The sequence below is a fragment of the Pocillopora verrucosa genome, chromosome 2 (assembly GCF_036669915.1).
Source record: "Pocillopora verrucosa isolate sample1 chromosome 2, ASM3666991v2, whole genome shotgun sequence".
NCBI classification, from domain to species: Eukaryota; Metazoa; Cnidaria; class Anthozoa; order Scleractinia; family Pocilloporidae; genus Pocillopora; species Pocillopora verrucosa.
Genome location: NC_089313.1, coordinates 8,031,693 through 8,051,624, shown reverse-complemented (window position 1 = coordinate 8,051,624; position 19,932 = coordinate 8,031,693). Strand labels below are relative to the sequence as shown.

The following is a 19,932-nucleotide window of genomic DNA, read 5'->3' as shown; positions in this document are numbered from 1 at the left end:
CTGTTAGTGTTGCATTAATCCTCATAGACAATGTAAAGTATTTTGCTCTAGACAAATTAATTCAGCCAAAAAAAAATTGACTTTAGTGCACCTCACTCTGAGAGATACACAAAGCACATTAACATTACTTATTTAATTTTATTTTTTTTAACTTGCAAGTCAAAGATGCCCCTTATATACTTTGACTCTAAGCTCTGTGCTCAAATCGTGTCTTCAAAATGTTACTCATACTCTACAAAGGTTACTCATGAAATGGTAAAGGTTTTGACTGGCTGCTGGACTCTTTATGTATCTGGTGACTTCATTACCAAGGCTTGACTCAATAATTATTATGATCATTACTTTCCAAGGCTAGATTAATTACTTTGGGATTATGACTGATCTCATCAAGTATGCAATGCACTGTTCCAATTTCTGTTGCAAAACTGTGTTTGGCCACTTTACAACCTTAAAAGCTGATCATACTCTATCATGTCATCATCATCTTGGAAAAAGCTGATTTAATACCGTGATGAAATTTAAATTTAAAATCTCCTTCTGAACACTCCATTACTACTCTAGCCCTGGGTATGGTGTAAAAAAATAATAAAATGCAATTCTAGTCAATGGCAGTACTGATGGTATTCAAACTATTGAGTTCATTGTTTTTGAAACCCTACTCGAGGAGCTAAGTGTATATGAAGAATGCATGTGTGAGTTGAATGTCTTTTATTTGTTTTGTTAGAATAAAGACACTGTTTTGTTTTTACTCCGACATTTTGGTATCAGAGGAAGGAAATTTCCAATATACCTCTTAAGGAAACTAAAAAAGGTATAATACTTCTACCAAAGATGAGGAAGCTACCTGGACACATTTTTTCATGTCTTACATCAACCCTTGACACCCTAACATCAGTATGCATATTCTCCATACTGTTATTCATGGATTTCCCAAGGTATTGACTAGGAGAATTTGTTTAACAATCAAGAGCTTGTTAATTTGGTGATCTTTTTCTTCATTCTCATGACCTTAATGAGTGATTCAGGGGTGATATTGAAAGGAGAAAATAGATACTAGTCACTCTTAGGGGTCCAAGGGTTAATGGCTGACACACTTATCAGTATGTATCTTGGAGCTTGGAAAGTGTTGAAGACTGCACATAGCATGGCACTGTACTCAAAATTACAATATGTTAACTATTTAATTCCCAAGATCTGATTAATTATCCCCTCAAACTGCTAAACATTTCCTTGTAAATTAGTAGAAAAATTTTGGTGTTTGATCAAAATGACAACTTCTACCTGATAAGTTGGAGTAATCTCATTACCTGTTTACTAGAGAATGTATGGATATTATGAGGAGAAGCTACCTGTCGATCACTTCCAAGAGTTGAAGGGTGAAACTTTCTAGAGGGATATAGCTGTGCAATCTACACCTCAACCATAACCATGGGTCATAAATAAGATTTTAAACATGGAAAAATTTGTAAGTTACACTGAATAATAACCTCACTACTACAGACATCAGCTGAAGATTTGGGCAAGATGTGGGCAAGATGTGACAGTTTAACCTTCAACCTCAATACCCAATATCATCAGCATAAAAATTAATAAAATTGACATTCTACAAAAAAGATACACAAGCCTACTAGACCCTATGTGTACAACTCAAAGTCAATACGTTTTGAATTATAAAATGGTCCACTGTCTTCCCCAACTTTTCGCACCCAGACTCCATCGCCAAAACACCCTTGATCATTCCAAATTAACATGTATGTTGATGAATATGGTCCGTAAACAGTAGCATCTTTTGTATTTTCCCATTTGTAATGCCAATAAACCTCATCTTCATTTGCTGATTCTGCTTTGATGTCATCAGAACTCTCGGTCTCCATGACTGTGTCCTCATCCTCTCCTCCCCCTTGTCTAAAAGCAGCCTCCAGAGCATCATCTTCCTCGGCTTCCTGTTGTTTTTCTTGCATAGTTTTGACTTTGTGAGCCAATTTTTCAAGTGTATCTTGATAAATACCAAAGTAACCCTTCTGAAGCAGTTGATCTGCTAGTTCCGTGAGTTTTAAAAGTTTCTGTTTGTCTTCCTCGGAAGTTGAACCCTCGTTCTCCGTAGCCTTCGGCTTCTTCGATTTTGGTTGCCAACGTGCACTTGCAGACGAGTTGCGACCACTTTCTTTTCCACCGAGACGTCTGAGAGCTTTTAAGACGGTCTCACCGGGCAAAAGCATATCTATAATATCTTTTATTGCTTGAATATGATCACTTGGTTCGTCGGCATCTTCAAAGATACCATTATCACCATCACTAACATTTTTCTGAAGCTTGTCACCCTGTTCTTTGATTTTGACCCAGTCCAGCGAATCCAGCCATTCATCTCGAATAACTTCCTCTTTTTTCTCAAAGTAGTTTCCCTCTGCGTCGAAGTGGCCCTCTTCCATTTCTTCCTTTAAATTAAACGGCGTTATCTTGATTCCTTCGTCGTAATCGATCGTGGCGTCCTCTTGTCCTTCCAAATCCTCCTCGCGCAAAACATACTTCTCATCATCTTTGCCTCCATCGTTGTCATCACCTTCTTCGTCACTGTCCAGAGAGTGCGCTTTGATTCTTGCTGTGGTAGATTCTACCAGAATCTCCTCGCTCTCTTTATCAGCAAACTGCACTTTACGTTTCGACATTTTGCTTGCGAAAGAGAAAGAAAAATGGCGGAAGTGCATATTATTATCCAGACCTCCGCAGGCCGCTTTGTTTGGTCACGTGCCCTTCGGCCTAAGGGCACGTGACGGCCCAAGAAATGAAAAAAATTACTGATGTCGATAGGACAGCAGTATAATATGCCGAAAATGAACTTTTCATTTTGATGTAAGTCTTCTTAGGAATTCTTTAAAATTAGTTTCATCTTTCAGCATATTTTTTAACCAGAATAGAGAGATAAGAGCGGAATCATCCCTTCTGAAGACGAACTTCAATTGCTTTGTTTATGTGACATTCAGTCATGCAGATAGCTACTAATGACTAGATGATTACTGGACGGGAAGATCTGCCATACACCGAGAATTTTGGGGTTGAAGTTGCTCGTCGTTAACGAAGTTGCGAATTCAATATGGCAACCGGAAGTTGGAGTCACCCTCCTCGGCCATTTGATGATGTAGATGTGGAAGCGATCGATACACTGTCCCTTGACTTTGGACGTTTTGAAAGAGTTAACAGATGGAAAGGAATGCCGGAATGTGACGAATTTGTTGGAGCAAGGTATCAATTAGAGGGCATATGAAGATAATTTTGAGATAAATGGCAATGGGACCCCCCACCCCCTCCCCTCCCTCCGGCCATTATGGAAGGCAACTCTCGGCATATGGTCGTTTGGAATTTTCTTTTCAAAGGAGCTTAAAACAGTACCCCTTTTTGATACCCAGAAGACTGGAAATTACAGTTCAGATTTCAAATTTTCACTAGAGAGTGTACCTATATCTCCCCCCCTGCCCCCTCTTCTAGGGGAAACTGCTGGTTACCCCATCAGCAGGCACTTATAGAAAAAGTCAATGAAACCCCTGCTTTCAATAACTTTTTCATGAATTTCTACATGCAAGATAGTTTTTGTTTCACTTTCTAGACGAAGCAAACATACTCTTGTTGCCTGGAATGATGCATTGTATGTTTTTGGTGGTGACAATGGGTAGGTAAATATTTTTCTATTATTATGTCTATTTAATTATGTATTCATTCCATTTTATTAACCTGCAATTTTTTGTTGCTGTTAATAAATTTTAGGGTTCACCATAAATCTTGATGTAATTCTGTCTAATTTACAGAAAGAGAATGTTAAATGACATATTGCGATTTGACATCAAAGACAACTCATGGAGCAGGTAAAGTGGAGTATTCAAATTGACCAATAATCTATCCTGATTGACTGTTTTATGTTAATGTCAACATGATAGGGTGCTATTTGGAAAAATCTTCCTAGTGCATGCTACTTCAAAAGGAACCATGGAAACGTATATGCCACTGCAAAGCTTATTAAGTATATATATTCTGAAAGTTGACACTCTTTCTCTTGGCAGGCATGCAGAAGCCTTTTAACACAAAAATTATTTTAAGGGTTTTTCAATTTTTTTCTACCAATAAAATAAACTGCTTTCTCTAACTTAAAAGTGAAAAAACCCCATTATTTTGAAATTTGTTACAGATTTCATTGGAAGTAATCTTTCAAAACAAGCGGACACATAAACATGATGTTATATTTTCCATGATTTGAAACCTAACAAAGTCTATTTATACTATTCAGAGCAGTAACCAAAGGAACTCCACCAGCACCTCGCTATCACCACTCAGCTGTGATATTTGGATCCCACATGCTGGTGTTTGGAGGGTTTACAGGTTATATTTTGTTATCATTGAGTAACAGGTAGTTTTTGGTTGGTCGTCATTTAGACAATTGGTTTAGTGCCATCCTCTCAATGAACCTTTTACACCTTAAGTAACATCAGTATGCACATTCTCCACACTGTTCTTTTATACATCTCTCAATGTGCTGATAAGGAGAATTTGTTTACTAATCCAAAGTTTCCTTCCCTGGTGATCATTTCCTTTATTCTCATGACCTTAATGTGTGATTCAGGAGTGGTATTGTAGGGAGAAATTAGTTGCTAGTCGTTCTCAGGGTTTAAAGGTTTCCACATGTGCTAAACTAAAACCAAGCATTTGCTCTGATGAAGGGCTAGTGCTTGAAAAGTCAGCCTTAAAACTCTCTATTAACTTGGTTGATAATTCTTAAGTACCCCTGTTTAAACCAAGCATAACTTGTTCTCCCACACTCTTTGCTGTTTTCCTTACTTTTAGGTCTCAGTGGCTAATTATGATATTGACCTTGGTTTTGATTGGCTGTTTAACATTGTGATAACTCTGAGTTTGGTATTTTAACCTTCAATTGAAAACTGCTCTGATTTATCAACTAACAAATAGATTCCATGTTGTTGTGCATCTGTTCAGTAAAAGCAAAAAAGTGGTACACAAGGCCCTGTCTAAGTGTCACTGAAGTTCTTGACCCTTTAGCCCCTAAGAGTGAATAGCATCTAATTTCTCCTTACTATATCACCCCTGAATCAAACACGAAAGTCATGAGAATAGAGGAGATGATCATTAACTTAAGCAGCTCTTGATTGTTAAACAAATTCTCCTTGTCAGCCTCTTTGGAAATGTATAGAGAACAGTATAGAGAATATGCATACTGATGTTAGGATGTAAAGGTTTAACTCTTACCTCTTCGATGATCTATTACTATACAGACCCACAACAACATAGAATACATTTTTTTTGTATGATAACCAAGCAAATTGTTCTCAGTTACAATGCCATCTAAAGTATGCATCTGTCCTCTAATAGATCATAAGATCTTAACAAAAAACCAATCAAAATGAATCCATAATTCAGCTTATCATACTTATGAGAGTGTTACCCACAAGATTTTTTCAGAGCTCAGGAATACTGAATTTTTCAATGTTAATGTTTGTTGAAGGTGACCTTTACTCAAATTCTAACCTACAAAACAAGAATGACTTATTTGAATACAAATTCAGTACTGGGCAGTGGTCCGAGTGGCGCTTAGAAGGAAGGTTTGTGATGTTATATTTTAAGTCATGCTTGATCTTATCCTCAAAATTCATGGACCAAAGAATACTTGGTTCGTATATTAGTCTTAAAGTTTGAATTTTCAAAAGTCAACATTGAACAAAATACCTCTGGAAAAAAGGCTTGTGAAAGTGAATTGGCAAATTGAGGAGTTTATATCCTAGAGTTCAGTTTTGGAGTCTATTTTTTGTACTGAATTATTAAGATATTGACATTGGATGATTTCAACAAGTTAAGAATAAGTTTTTGGATCTAAGGCAGAGGTTTTACAGCAAGTTTAGATTCTAAGGGCAGAGGCATTTAGGAACTGGAATCAGGAAAAATTATTGAAAGCAACCCCTTAATCCATGACCTCAAAGTTTGGCTTTACCACCACTGCTTGCTAGTCAAATTCAGCAAATATTGCTGTATATTTGTAACCCACTTTCCTCCATTCACGCAACTTTTAAAATTTCCTTGTCATTTTAAATAAGTTTAATGATTTTTTCCTCATTAGATTGCCTCCTGCAAGATCTGCACATGGTGCAGCAATCTATAAGAACAACTTGTGGATCTTTGCTGGTTATGATGGCAACAAAAGGTTCTTATCTGGTCATTTTAATATTACTGAATGTCTCTTGAAAAAATAAATAAATAAATAAATAAACAGTGGCAAGTCCTCTCAGGCACATCTCCTATATTGTAATTGACAACAAAAGTCTAGTATTTAGGTCTAAAGGTACTGCACATTGGTAAAGCTAAATGATTTGATATGGAATTATGTATATTTCATTTTAGGTTAGATGATCTTTGGACCATTTGTTTGACAGATCCTAACCCAGTGTGGCAGGAGGTTGGTGATCTGTTTTTGTACTGTACCAGCTGTGTAGATATTTGTATCACTGTAGGTGGAAAACAATTGAAGGCAGTTTTACCAGGAGTGAAACCTGTAAAGCAACCACACCTGTCCACCAGAAAAAGAAGGAAGTATTTCTCAAATGGCCAATGAAGATGCTATTATAGCATATGATGGGTGGCAATCATGAATGACGAATTCATTAATGCAGAGCTCTCAAGTTGATTTGTCATCAAAGGGGAAATTTTTTCAGTTGCATAGCCTTCGATTGTGATGCTGGGGGCATTACTTCCTTGAGGGGTATGGGGGCATACTCCCTCAGAGAAAAAATAAAGTTGCTAAGACATGCAGTCCTTTATTCTGAGCAAGAATTTCCATCACTGTAAATTGTTTGAAGTGAGTACAAAAGGAAGACATTGTAAATTACAATTAGAAGGGTAATTAATTTTATAGTTACATAATTAAAGCAGCAGTTTGCTATCTCAAAATCAAAAGTTTAAATCAGGAACCTTAAATGTGTGAGAAAAACTAGTTTCAGCATGAAAGTGTAAGACTGAATTCATTTGTATGAGTATACTGCTTTAAAATGTGTGAGACTTCAGATCTTTGTGATTGGTTTTATGATTGGTTACTTTTCCATCTGATTGCTGGAGAGGGTGGCAGAATATTTTTAGACCAATCAAAAGGTGCAATGAAGCAAAACCAATGCAGTCCTGGATTACTATCAACATTGCATTGAAACATACTCTGAACCTCTTCAATCTTCAGGTGCAGCAATCGGGTGACAGGCCACCCACTTGTTGTAACTTTCCTTTAGCTGTTGTGAGGGACAGTATGTTTGTGTTCTCTGGTCAAAGTGGAGCAAAGATTACAAATGACATGTTTGAGTTCAGTTTCTTGGATCATAGGTAATAGTGGAAAGTTTTGAAGTTTGAAATATTCCTACTAGAAACAATTTAAAATTTGTGACGGAAGATGTGACAAGTGGTGAGTGGAGAGAGAGCCATAACTTAATTTGATCAGAATTTCTTGTCAGCTTTACTGTTTTTTGGCAGTATATCATTTTGAAAAGGGATTCTTGGTCATGCTGGGTTTGAATATGTGTAGAAAAAAGGGTCAAAGTTTTAATCAGTTTTGGAATAAAAACAATTTGGCTCAGATTAAATTTGAACTATAAATTACCGGTTTTATGCATTATATGGAACCAAGGCCTGGAATTGGGTATGTTTTACTAGACAACTTCTTCAATGTTTCTTGGTTAGAAACTTTCTTATTTCAGGCAGAATAAGGCAAGGTTTTTAGAAAGCTCGTTTTACGGCTAGAAACTTTAGCCATCAGGCGTAAAAATTGACAAATTTTAAGCGTTAGTCGTGAAAAAAGGTAACCGTTAAAAGATTTCTGGTGACAATTTTGGAATGATATAAACTGTTCGCCGTAAAATGGCCAAATGTTCAACCATTAGCCATAAAAAGCCGCCACCCTATTGAAACCTTCTCACATGCGCCATTTTACGCCTCTCTTTCACCAGGTGGACTCGTATTCCTTCTGCGCATCTGTTACGCGGTTCACCCCCTCCCCCTCAGAGGCGTTATGGTCATAGCATGGTGCCATTTGACCGCTATTTGTACGTGTTTGGAGGAGTTGCAGATAATACGTTACCATCAGATCTATACAGGTAAGGGTATATATTGTATGTAACGGAAGTCACATGCCACCAAAGGTAGTCTCAAGAGTTAGCAGTGACAACCAATCTATTTATGCTGGCTGGATATAGCTTTCCAAAAGGCAGCATGGGACCTCGTAGAGCACATTTCGTTTGAGTGTCTTTAACCCTTCAAATTTGATCTGGGAGTTTAAGGATTAAGGCAAAACCAAAGTAATCGTGAGGGTCAATCAGAGCCGAGGTAAGTGAGAATTCCAGTGAACAAGTCACGATTGGTTTTATTTTTGCTTCTGATTGGTTGAGAAGATGGTGTCGTGAGTTATTTAGACTAATAATAGAACGAAGTAAAGAAAAACCAATGCATTACTTAATACTCTCAATTTAAAACTTCACCAACGAGATGTTTGTATAGCTAGGTGCAATTTTTTTGTCTTTATTAGGTTTTCTCTTGATGATAAATCTTGGGAGGTTGTTCAACCGGCACAAGATAGTGAGGTAAGACTGAACCATTCGGAGGAATGAGTGTTTCCCGCGCTTGTTCATGTTTAAGAACGCTTTTCAATTGACATAGTAATCACAATGGCCAATCAGAAAAAAGTAAAATACCCTAAAGAGCCAATGAGCATGTAAGGTGAAAAATAGCCAACTGTCTAAAGCGCGGGAAAACGCTGGTGACGAAGTCGTGATTGGGTTTGGGTTTGCATCTGATTGGTTGAGAGAGTGGCGCGAGTTTTCTGGACTCATCACAGAGCGAAGTAGAGCAAAACCAATGCAATTCTGAATACTTTCGACGTTGAATTGAAAACTGATCTAAACATACATGCATAAAAAATACTCGTTTCGAAAGGCTCGAGAAATTGTTGCCTCGTGAGCTCAAGAATGTTGAGGCTCGTTTATTCATCACTAAAAAGTCATTTATTAACATCCATGTTGGTTTTGTTCAAGTGAATGCGTCAGACAAGACTTACAAGCATTTTGTAGTTCCATCCTGGTGTTGCTTTTTTAGCAGGGCTAATGTCTACAGAAAAGGCCCTCTGAGTAAGATTATACCCTCAAGAGACTAATTCCGGCTGAGAATATAAAAGTTTTGGCCTATTTCTTTTTAGGTTCCGTCAGGACGCCTCTTTCATGATGCGGATGTTATCAACAATGAGATGTATATATTTGGTGGCACTATTGATAACAACATACGAAGTAGCGAACTGTACAGATTTCAGGTAGGGAAACGGAAGGGAATTGGATTCTCAAGTCCACTTAAAAAAGCTTAGTGGGCTTTTAGAATAATAGTTACATATATAAGTTGCATGCGTGTTCATTCCTTCCTTGTTCCGGCCTGTCTTAAAATCTGTTCATCCATCTTACTCTTTAAGTCTGGAATAAGCCGTTTTTGATGACAATACGCCATGATATTTTGTACTGATTATAAGTTAAGTACGAAAACTGCCCTTGATTATATGGAAGTTGGGAGACAATAGCTTTCCAGAGAAAGGAACGACGACATGATGACGATGGTTAAGTAAACAGAAAATTAAAACGGCAAATGATAACAAAGGAGAAATGCCTTTTTCAAAAGTGATTCGAGAATTTTCTAGTTATGTCCAACTGGACACAAAGCTGACTTGTTGTTATAAACATTTTTACCCCTGCAGTTGGCGAGTTATCCCCGTTGTACTCTCAGGGGTGATTTTGGTCGGTTGTTGGACAGTAAACAGTTCTGTGATATGGTCTTCATTGTTGGCAAGGTTAGCGCAATAATCTTCTTGTAGCTCGTTTTATTTAATTGCAAAATTATTAGTTTATTCTCCACTGTTTCTTTTCTGTCTCTTAGAAAGGAAACGTATTCAGCGATCGTGTATTTTAAACTTCTTGTGATGGAATTATGTTATTTTTTTTTTGTCAGGAAGAAACTCAGTTCCCGGCCCACGCGGCCTTTGTTGCGGCTAGGTCGCCGTGGCTGAGGAAACAACTGTTGCGTGCTAGGGAAAAGTTGAAGGTCAGACAATTAGCTCGCTGTTTAGTTTTGGTATTTGCCGTGTTTCTTTTCAGTTATAGATCACAGGTGATTCTCAAATAGTGTAAGAACAAAGAGAGGGGACTTGAGCTGAATGCTAGTGTGTGAAAGAAGTGCGCTTTTTCAGTGGAAAAAAGATAAAACAATACCTCAATAAAGTCAGCCTCGTTTCTGAGCTAGTACAAATAATTGGAAGGTGTCAATCACGTAGTGCGTGGTATTCATACCTATGTAAATAACAATAAGGCTCAAGAGAGTTAGCTCTTTGGTGGAATGTTTGCATACTTTCCTTCAACTCCCCTTGTTTGAGCGTTCTTTCGTGGTATTTGTATGCCGCCTAAGGATACTAGCCATTGTGGGGCTGTAGACATCGTAGAAATGCTCCAGCTGTATGATAACTCTCGCGTTCTCTGACTTTAGAGAGCAAATGGAGACAGATATCAGGATCAAGAAGTGGGAAAACCGGAAGTAAAGCTACCGGAAGTCGAAGTTCAGTCCTTTGCGGTGACGCTTCGTTATATGTATACAGATTGTATTTTCCCATTAGTGAAAGGTGATGATTTTTTTCCCCCTTCGTCATGTACTTAGTTCAAAAAATCGGTAGACAGACCAAAATAGTTGAAATTCAACCCTGTTAACGTTGCTTTTAAAAGTCTGTCATTAAAATCTTAATCTGACTTTCAGGTAGACTATAAATACTGTTTGAAAAAATCTTTCACTAATTCCAAACAGATTGTCAGGGTTCACAGGAAATAAGTCTGATCATGGATGTGTACAGGTTGGCCTTAAAGGTAAGATGGAGACAAATCCACATGAGCTCTTTTTGAACGTCAACGACCTCACAAAGTTAGTAGCCTTGTAGTTTCGCTGATAGAGCAGTTAATTGAATAATTTTTAGAAACAATTTTTCCTACAGGAGAGAAATACACATCTCTTTAGAGTGTCGAATGTAATAACAAAGACGAAGTTTGATTAAGATTAGACCTTTAAAAAACGAACAGAAAAAACTAAAAACACAAACAGGCTGAAATTTCAGGTATGGCACGCTTCATTGGAACGTTTTTTTTTTTCAACTCATGTGCTATGAGAAATAACCATCGATTGTGTGACAGCGATTTGTAACTTATATATAACTCTTTTTGTCCAAATGTTTCATGGCCTTTTGTGTAAGCGAGCCCCTATGTCGGTTAATCAAAATAGGTACACGAAAAGAGCAGAACTAAATTTTGATATGCTCCTTTTCCCAGCTTGAGATTGGTGCGCTTGAAGCGCTTTGTGTACAGTACATCGAGTCTTCCATCTGCCAAGAGAACGTTCTTGTAGCGCTCGATAGCGCCGCCCGGCTGCAGCTGGATCCACTAAAGGTTTGTGTTTTAACTTGGAGTCAAGTGAAGCTTTAGACTGCTTTAAGGCTTACCTTACCCCGGTTTTTTATTAATTTATTTTTTAATGAATATGTAAGTCGTATGGAACACCTCATTGAATTTCTAATACGAATCGTTGGAACTGTACTTTAATTATCTCTCCGATTAAGGCTTACCTTACACCGGTTTTTTATTTATTTATTTTTTAATGAATATCTAAGTCGTATGGAACACCTCATTCTCGGAGACCCAGGAGCTGTGAGTCAGTGCGGGAGAGCCCCTGGAGACATTGCCCTACCAGAGCTCCCTGTCTTGAAATCGACTCACAGCCCCTGGGTCTCCGAGGATGGGAATACCTCGACAGGGGAGTGTGCCGAGAATTTGATCAATCGCCAGTGAATGAACACAGAAGGGAGAGGAGATAATGAGACAAACGAGCATTCTCCCCAAAGGAGAATGCTCTACCTAATTTTCTCTTTCGTTTTTTGTTTTTGTTGTTGTTTCACAGGATTTCTGCCTTCGTTTCATTGTTCGTGAGGCAAACTACAACAACATCATTATGAGCAAGAATTTTGAGTCTGTACCTCAGAAACTTATGGTTGAGATTATCCGGAGACGGCAGGTTCCACAGGTAAGAAGGATAGCGCTTGTTCTTTTCCCTTATGTAAATATGTTGTCATTTAACTAAATAAATATTGGTTATTCACTTTCCTTTTTTCAGGCGATGGTTCATGTTCCGGGAGAAAATCAGTGCAGATCGACGCACCCAGGTACTTGTCAACAATTTAGCGTTCAAGCTGTTTAATCTTTCCATTATTCTTTACCACTCTCCTATGCCACTCTTATCACTGATCATTCTGAATATTTTTTTCAGAAAAGACCCTACAACAAGACATGATGGAGTTTTTCCAGGGCGCGCGCGGTGAGGATTTCCATGACATCACTTTGATGTTGGACGGGGAACCAATCGGAGCACACAAGGTAAGACACAGTTGCTGTTGTCATTTTCTATGTCACAGCGTTTGCATTATATTTAGAGAAATACCTCTTGGAAAGTTCGTCTCAGAGAAGATGTTGAACCGCAGTCTTCGGTTGAGAAGGAGTTTCAAAGTACTTCGCTTCTCTAGAGCAACAAGTGGACTTAAAAACTTCTTTTATGTAAAAGTAGCTTGTGGTTTATCTCGCCAATGGGGTCTGTGCCACTCACTCGGCTGGTTAGTTATCCCACAATTGAATTGTATTTAATCCAGTGGATTCGCTCTAATTGAGTTCGCAATGTTAATGTAAGGAGATCCCGTTGTTTCAGAGGCGCAAATGAAGCTAAAATTCTTAGTAACCGTTTTAGAAATTTCTCACGGTACTTTAATGATCAATGACCAGGAAGATTCCCCCCTCCCCTCATTTAGATCGAACCCCCCTTGATTGGGATAATTTATTTTATGTTTTCTAACCAACCTCTGTTCTCTACGTGTTCTTTCTCATTAGGCAGTGTTGGCTGCAAGATGCAGGTAGGGCGTTCAATCTCTATTAGCTTCTTAAACCTTTAATTCTTTCTCAGGCGAGCAGATCGAAAGATATAAAAACAAAAATATCAGCTAAGGGATGCCACCAGAATGTAACGGAAATACTGACTTGGAATTAAGTATGTGGCAATCAAAGTGGCTCTCCGCAGTGAGAAACAGAATTGACCCACATACTGACCAACAGCAACGATTGGAAAACAACTGAAACTGCCTATGGCAGAGCTCTATCCACTTATCAATCGACGAGCTCTTATTAAGGCACCTCAACCATTAGGAAAACGATCTACTTTAACTGAAAGGTTCGACGAGGTTTTCCAGACGCTTCTGTCAACCACCAGCTTCTGTGCGGAAAATTTCCAGTATTACTCATTGAGACTAAAATATGAAGTTAGAATTAAGTAAAACGCTAAATGCCAGGTGAAAAAAAAAGTAATTTCCTGAATAGTAAACCTGTTTCAATTACCTTCTACTTGGTTTGCTTGCTCTGCGTCGACCAGTAGCGAGAGGTCTGGGTACGAGGCAGCTAGGGGTGATAATGTTAGCTGATGTTTTCTTTTCGTTTATTTCCTTTCGTTTTCTTTACAGTTACTTCGAGGCAATGTTTCGATCATTTATGCCCGTGAACAACACTGTAACAGTAAGTTATATAATCCTATTCAGTATTTTCAACATACTATCCACCACTCTTTCACAAAATGATTGATTTCTTTGGGTGCCCTTTGATTTTAAGTTTGGTTTTCGATTGCAGTGTGTCTCATCCTGGAAGTGAATCTGAAATTAAGTTTAAATAAAACTTGAGGCTAAAAAATAGTGACTAACATATTTCGTATGCGTTTGATAAATTTAAACCTCAAAGTTTAACTGCTGTGAAATGAATTGCAGAATTTGAAGCCTGAATTCAGGCTTCGATGAGGCTCCAGCTCATGCCTCTTAGATGTCTTTTGGGCGTGATGAAGCCACATCTCGGGAGAGAGGCAAATGTTCTTCGTTTTTTTTCCCATTAGATTACAATTGGCGAGACGATTCCGTCGCGAAAGTCATTCAACTCTCTCCTTCACTACATTTATCATGGTGATGTATCAATGCCTCCGGAGGATTCACTGTATCCTTTACACATTTTTAACAGTGACCTGTACCTTTGTAATTTCTTCTTAATTTTTTATTCTCTCTATTTAGTTAACGTGGGATAAATGGTGGCTAAACGTTGGTTTCAAAGCTACAGTTTGCTGTTAATCAGCGACCGCGCAAAAGGAGTATTTTGATCTGACAATGAATGATTATCAATGCCCTGCGGCTGAGGATTTGACCCCGTGACTACCGTGATAATAAAGTATGTGGTAGGGTAAGGGGTTTGGACGTAATCGCTCCACAATACTTGTGCATGCATGCAGGTTTGATACTTTCCTTTACCCTTTACAACCTTAACTTAGCTTTTATTGTTATTCACCACGATGAATAACCACAACTTTTTTACAAAATCATCATGCATATTCTCCATACTGTTCTCTGTACATTTGCTATAGTGCTGACAAAGAGAATTTGATTAACAATCAAGAGCTTCATAAGTTGGTGATCATTTCCTTTATTCTCATTACCTTAATGTGTGGTTCAGGGGTGATATTGTAAGGAGAAACAAGATTCTTGTCACTTTTAGGGGTTAAAGAGTAAAAAAGTATTTCCCTTCTCCCGTCCGATCGGCCTTAAGTTTTTAATTTCCAGTTTAAACTGCTAAGTCGCTGAATGTTAGGACTGTCACTTTTAATTATGTGCAGATATTTCAGTGTTCAACTATTGTCTTTGAAACTGGAGTCTTCTTTTGTTTTGCGTTAACTCTTTTCAAAAGATATCTTTTGTCTGCTCCTTATTTCTTCGGTTTCACCAACAACCGCCTTCAGGTTGGTATTGAAGAAATGTAAAATGGTTTCCGGTTTCCACAGAAACCATTTTACATTTCTTTTATAAAATAACTAATGAAAGAGGAACGAAAACCGTGTTTACATACGCTCATGTAAAATGGTTTTATGGCCAATCAGAGCGCGCGTACTATTTGAATTATTTTATAATTAGCATGGGTGCATGGTTCTTTATTTATTAGCAGCCCTTGATTTGGCCAAGCAGTGACCCTTATTTACTAGATGTGCATCTTGACATGATGAACTAAAAGGACTAATGTAATAGTTTTGGCCTATCAGGGCCTAGTCAAGTGAACCGCGAAAAAACAGCGGCTAACGAACATAAAAAAGGAGAAGCAAGCTTCAGAAACTATTAGCTGTTATATTTACATTTGAAGGAAAATGTACATGGTGTGACCCGGACTGCCTTCAAGATTCTGCAGAGTAATCAACTTGTTTGAAAATTTTCTTTAACACGACTATAAATTTCTACTCGCTATGCCGCCCTTTTGAATCATGTTCAGAAACCTGGTCTCTTGCCCATATGCATGACAAGAGGAAGTGGCACTCATTTTTTTCTCTCTCTCTTGGCGATCTGTTTTTGAACAACTGGAGCTACATAAGGAGGCATGCTGAACTCAGATAGTATTTTTTTGGTTACAACCTGATCAGCAGCTGTTTGATAACTGCATTGTGGTTTGAGTCATTTTGGAGCGCCATGAGTTCGCGGCCGGTATTGAGTTGTCCTCGAAATGGCGTTGCCCATATTTGAGTTTTTAGCACGTTGTAAGACCATTTCGAAACAACTGGATTGTTTAATGACGGTCATATGGTTTCTGGAGCTCTCTTGTTCTTTCATCAGAGAAGTTTTCGTCAGGAGTGGTTGAAACTCTGGGTGAAAGCTCTCGGTAGTTGCGAAAGAATACCTGAGGGGATTCGTATGTATAGATTTGATGGCTTGAGATAAACTTGAAAGTGACTCTGATGATAGTATGTTCATGTCTACGAATCTACACGATATCTGAGATGTCAATCATTTTTTTCTTTTTTTATTTGATAGGCATTCTGTAAACAGAACCTTGAAATGAACGTTTCATTTGAAAATGTAGTCGAGGTAAGAGAACGCATTGTTGTTATTGTTTAGTGGAATTAGCGAATCTGGGGCGAGGGTTCGAAAAATGATTCCTGCCTTGGTGCCATGTGCGATTGATTGTTGCCGACTAATTATCGAATTACGTGACCATTGACATTGATACACACGTCATGTAGTGGTATCATTTAGTTTTTTTCAACCATCTGTATGGTCTATGGTACGCAGGATAACCCTTCCCCCGAGTTACGCTGACTGAACTAACTTTTCATTTATTCCTTTGAAAAACTTAACCGACCATTCACATAAAGATGGCGAACTCGTCTCGGAGTGCGAGACTCTCGGAAGGGCGAGTTGTCTTGCCATGGCGGGTAGGGTAACCCTTTCACGTAAGACAATTTTTTCTCATGTAAATACTTCGGCTCGCCGAAGGGTTGTGTTGGGTACCCAAGACTAAATAAGAGGGGTCTAGATATACGTTCTGTAGGCCAGCACTTCTCTGTGGCTCTAATCATTTATGAAAACGGTGTCTGTATGGCGGAAACGTGTGTGCCACAATTGTTTGTTTGTTTGTCTCGCTATCAGTTTTGACATTATTTACTTGATTCATCAGCGTCCCATCTAAGTGAGGTAACAATAATTCCATTATTTTCATTTTCTGAATTTATACGTGCCTCCTTATTTGAAACAGATTCTCGAAGCGGCTCATAGGATTGGAGCTGCGGACATGAAGAAACATGCTCTGGATCTTGTGGTTGGACATTTTGTGAAGGTAACCGAGGCATTGAAATTCATGGATGAGGAGGCGAAACGGTGTTAGAAATGGTTCCTGTGCTCCGGCGAAAATTTCAGTAATCAAAAATCCAAGAATAAGCTTTCTTAGACGCAACAAGCAAGTACATGGTCTGAACTCTTCCCATACTCTGTTTCTTTCCACTTTTTTGCGTCTGAAATCATAACTCATCTTGTCAACTTTACCATGCTGACTAAGGAGGCCTAATAATGTCGAAACAGCTCAAAACGCTGCTACCTCCTAGGGCTCTTTTTCATCTTCGTTGTTACTTAAGATCATACTATTGTTATTACCATTTAACATCCTAGTGCACCTCATGTTGCATCAGCTGACTGTTTTCATCATTTTTTTTCCTTTTCTCGTGATAGCCAAATAGTATAATTGTTCTATAGTGGGTTTTCAGTTATTATCTTACACTTCCTTTATCGTGCATTTGAAAATTTGGTCATTGTAAACTGATTCTGCTTTATCTCTACCTTTGTTGCCCACTGAAGGTCGCCAAATCTCCAAACCTCAGGAGACTAAGCCGAGATCTACTCCTAGAGATTCTGGACGCCATAGCAGACTATTTAAAAGATTCAAACATTGCTGTTCACCCACGGTGAGGAGTCTTCCGCCAAGATCACTTCAAATCAGCATGCTACAGTTGTTTTCAAGATGGGACTGGATTTCCACCTTGTAAGTCGTCTGGCACAGCCTGCCGAAGTCTGGGCACAGCTCAAGGGATCCTTGGATGTGGGTGATCCATTTTTATCAGGAAAAGTGCCCTATTAGGCCCAACCTCCTGGGAAATGCCGCTTACGCTCCTGCATGACGAGGCAAGGACGAGAGGAAGGAGAAGATCGTACCATTCTGGAGCTCAGTTCAGAGACAGCTGGGCCTGTCCAAACTTAGTTTCTATGAAAGTTTACGCATTCTTATCATTGTTGGATGTTTTAAAACCTTGAGGATTTATTTATTACAAACCGGAGAGGGTAACGGAGAATTTTGAGATAACAACTTTCTCCAATATCTTTGTTTGTAATATCAGTTTATTTTCAGGGTTTGGAACAACTCGTAAATCACAATTTCAAAGGTTGTTCGTGGTGATTCGTGCCGCTAACCCAGGGAGCATCAATTGTTTGATGACAACGATTTTGAAAAAATTTGAGTGAGAAGTGTTTTTTTTTTCATTTGCATTTGAAAAATTAGACTCGCTACACAAAGCTTGGGCAGGTGCATCTTAGTATTTCCGCTCTTTGTCCCTTAATTTTGAATGATAAACACCTCTCGGGAATATATTGGAGTTTCTCCACCGTTCGTAATTTAACATTTTTTGGAATTAATTACTAGTCAAAAATAGATTTTCCCTTTTTTATTTCAAAACCTGAGTTTTTATCGCTGGGATATCGGTTCCACAAACAATGTTCTATATTCAAAAATTAAAAGCGTACGAATGTTGAGTTTAAGTATTGAGACGAATGCAAATAGTCGGCGACTGAAGATCACGGTTGCCAAGTTTGTTTGTATTATCTGTCAAATATCTTCCTCTGTTTTCTTACCCAGATCATAGCTATGGTAGTGTCATCTTGCGGACAAATAAAAATTATTTCCTATCTGTATGTCGTATTTTACAAGATATTCATACCATGAAAAAACGAACGCACTATTCGCAAAACACCGTTTAATACCTTTCACTTATTCCTGTAATAAAAAAAATTTACAATCATCAAAAATTTTAAAGTTTACTTCGTTGTCATCCAATGTAAATAATGTTGCTGGTTGAATATTCGGCTAGTTAGGTTTTAGATTCATCATTATCACTGATCGATGTCTACCATCTTGGGTTCTGTTCTTGTAGTCGCAATCTGCGGTTGGATCCTTCTTAAAAATGAATGTTGCGGCCTAAGATAAATCATTAATGGAATCACTGGCAAAAGTTTTCAAAACATCGCGGATGCTTCTCATTTGTAATAAAAAAGGAATAATTTAAGATCTAGTCTTGTCGACGGACGAAATCAGATTTAAAAAAAAAAAAGAATTCATCGAACAGTGTCGAACGTTTTTGGTACCATATGCAAAGAAGATGAATATTCCCGTACACGCTTGGGGGGCTGATGATATAGCACTGTTTTATATATTTCCTCAAGTCTCGGTTCGGTCACAATCTTTTTCGTCTGATAATGGTCCAAGCATCTCGGCACAAAACATAGAATGTTTTTGTAATATGTATGCGGTTTAGCGTTGTTCCTTGCGGGATAGTGGACCACAGCAGAGATGTGCTTTTTATTCACCACTTTCGGGTAGAATAATATTTCGCAGACGTATGTTTTTGTGGAAGTTTTCTTCATGCTATATTGGTAAGTGTACACTTGTGACGGGCCCAGAGTGTACAAACAAATACCGTCTGAATATTTCTCAGGGATCAGTCTGACTGCATCTTTAGCGCGACTAGCTTGTACATGAGTCGTTGATCTGTTTGTGTAAGGCTGATAAAATCCACTTCTATCCAACCTGTTCCTGTACATGGCTCTCTGCAGTTTGATTACAGATTTCGCCGAACAAATAACATTGAAGGACCGTTCTTGATAGATAACTTTGCTGAATAACGTTCGGTCCCCGACTTAAATATTAATTTCGAGTAACAATGCCGGCAGACGTTGTATTTGCAAATCGCAAATTGACGATGTTTAATTCAGTACTGAGATATCTCACACCCTGTGACGTCACACGATCGCGCTGAAAGCACTTCAAGGCTACGAACAAATCCTGTTATATTTCAGATTTTATAATATTTGATTGGTTTACTTGAAAACGCCAACTTCGCTTACGGCCATGTGTTAATCAGATACCGTTTTGCTAAAACGTAATCCAAAACAAATTAATCCAAAATAAATGAAGAATTGAGCTGACAAAATTTTTGGGTTGGTCAAAAAAAAACACGGTCGTGAAAAAAGCTTAGTACGGAGCTAAATACAAATTCATGCCCAGAAAGAGCTTCATGACTCTACCATTCTTTTTGTAGTGTTGAAATCACTTGCTACCTTTGTTTTTAAATTCTGTGGCAGAACGTTGGACAAACGCGGTTGTGTGGTATTGTTATATCTGATAATCCATTAACATGTCCTTTAATTTGTAGAAATAACTATTCCAGATTCCAGAG

At 38.2% G+C, this 19,932-nt stretch overlaps 2 protein-coding genes and 1 pseudogene across 3 annotated transcripts; 1 reads left to right on the top strand and 2 right to left on the bottom strand.

Annotated features, from left to right (window-relative positions):
* Positions 1-19,932, bottom strand: part of LOC136279212 (uncharacterized) — a 360,360-nt pseudogene that overhangs the window by 267,347 nt on the left and 73,081 nt on the right.
* On the bottom strand, positions 57-2,720 carry LOC131786914 (CD2 antigen cytoplasmic tail-binding protein 2). The gene has a single exon (XM_059103971.2). It carries the CDS (start codon positions 2,703-2,705, stop codon positions 1,635-1,637), a length of 1,071 nt encoding a protein of 356 aa, XP_058959954.2. The 5' UTR covers positions 2,706-2,720; the 3' UTR covers positions 57-1,634.
* On the top strand, positions 2,777-18,810 carry LOC131786916 (leucine-zipper-like transcriptional regulator 1). Of its 2 annotated transcripts, XM_059103973.2 has the most exons (27): positions 2,777-2,850; positions 2,982-3,240; positions 3,602-3,664; positions 3,801-3,857; positions 4,277-4,368; positions 5,507-5,603; positions 6,116-6,199; positions 6,397-6,451; positions 7,223-7,362; positions 7,983-8,129; positions 8,558-8,612; positions 9,224-9,334; positions 9,767-9,859; positions 10,018-10,110; positions 10,549-10,681; positions 10,861-10,919; positions 11,376-11,492; positions 12,001-12,123; positions 12,214-12,262; positions 12,367-12,473; positions 12,978-13,000; positions 13,601-13,652; positions 14,020-14,117; positions 14,859-14,910; positions 15,968-16,021; positions 16,689-16,769; positions 17,285-18,809. In XM_059103973.2, the coding sequence occupies exons 2-27, from the start codon at positions 3,092-3,094 to the stop codon at positions 17,393-17,395; spliced, it is 2,295 nt and encodes a 764-aa protein (XP_058959956.2). In that variant the 5' UTR covers positions 2,777-2,850; positions 2,982-3,091; the 3' UTR covers positions 17,396-18,809. The 2 variants fall into 2 exon arrangements, with proteins under 2 accessions (XP_058959956.2, XP_058959957.2); XM_059103974.2 differs by lacking the exon at positions 2,777-2,850 and having other exon boundaries at positions 2,865-3,240; positions 17,285-18,810.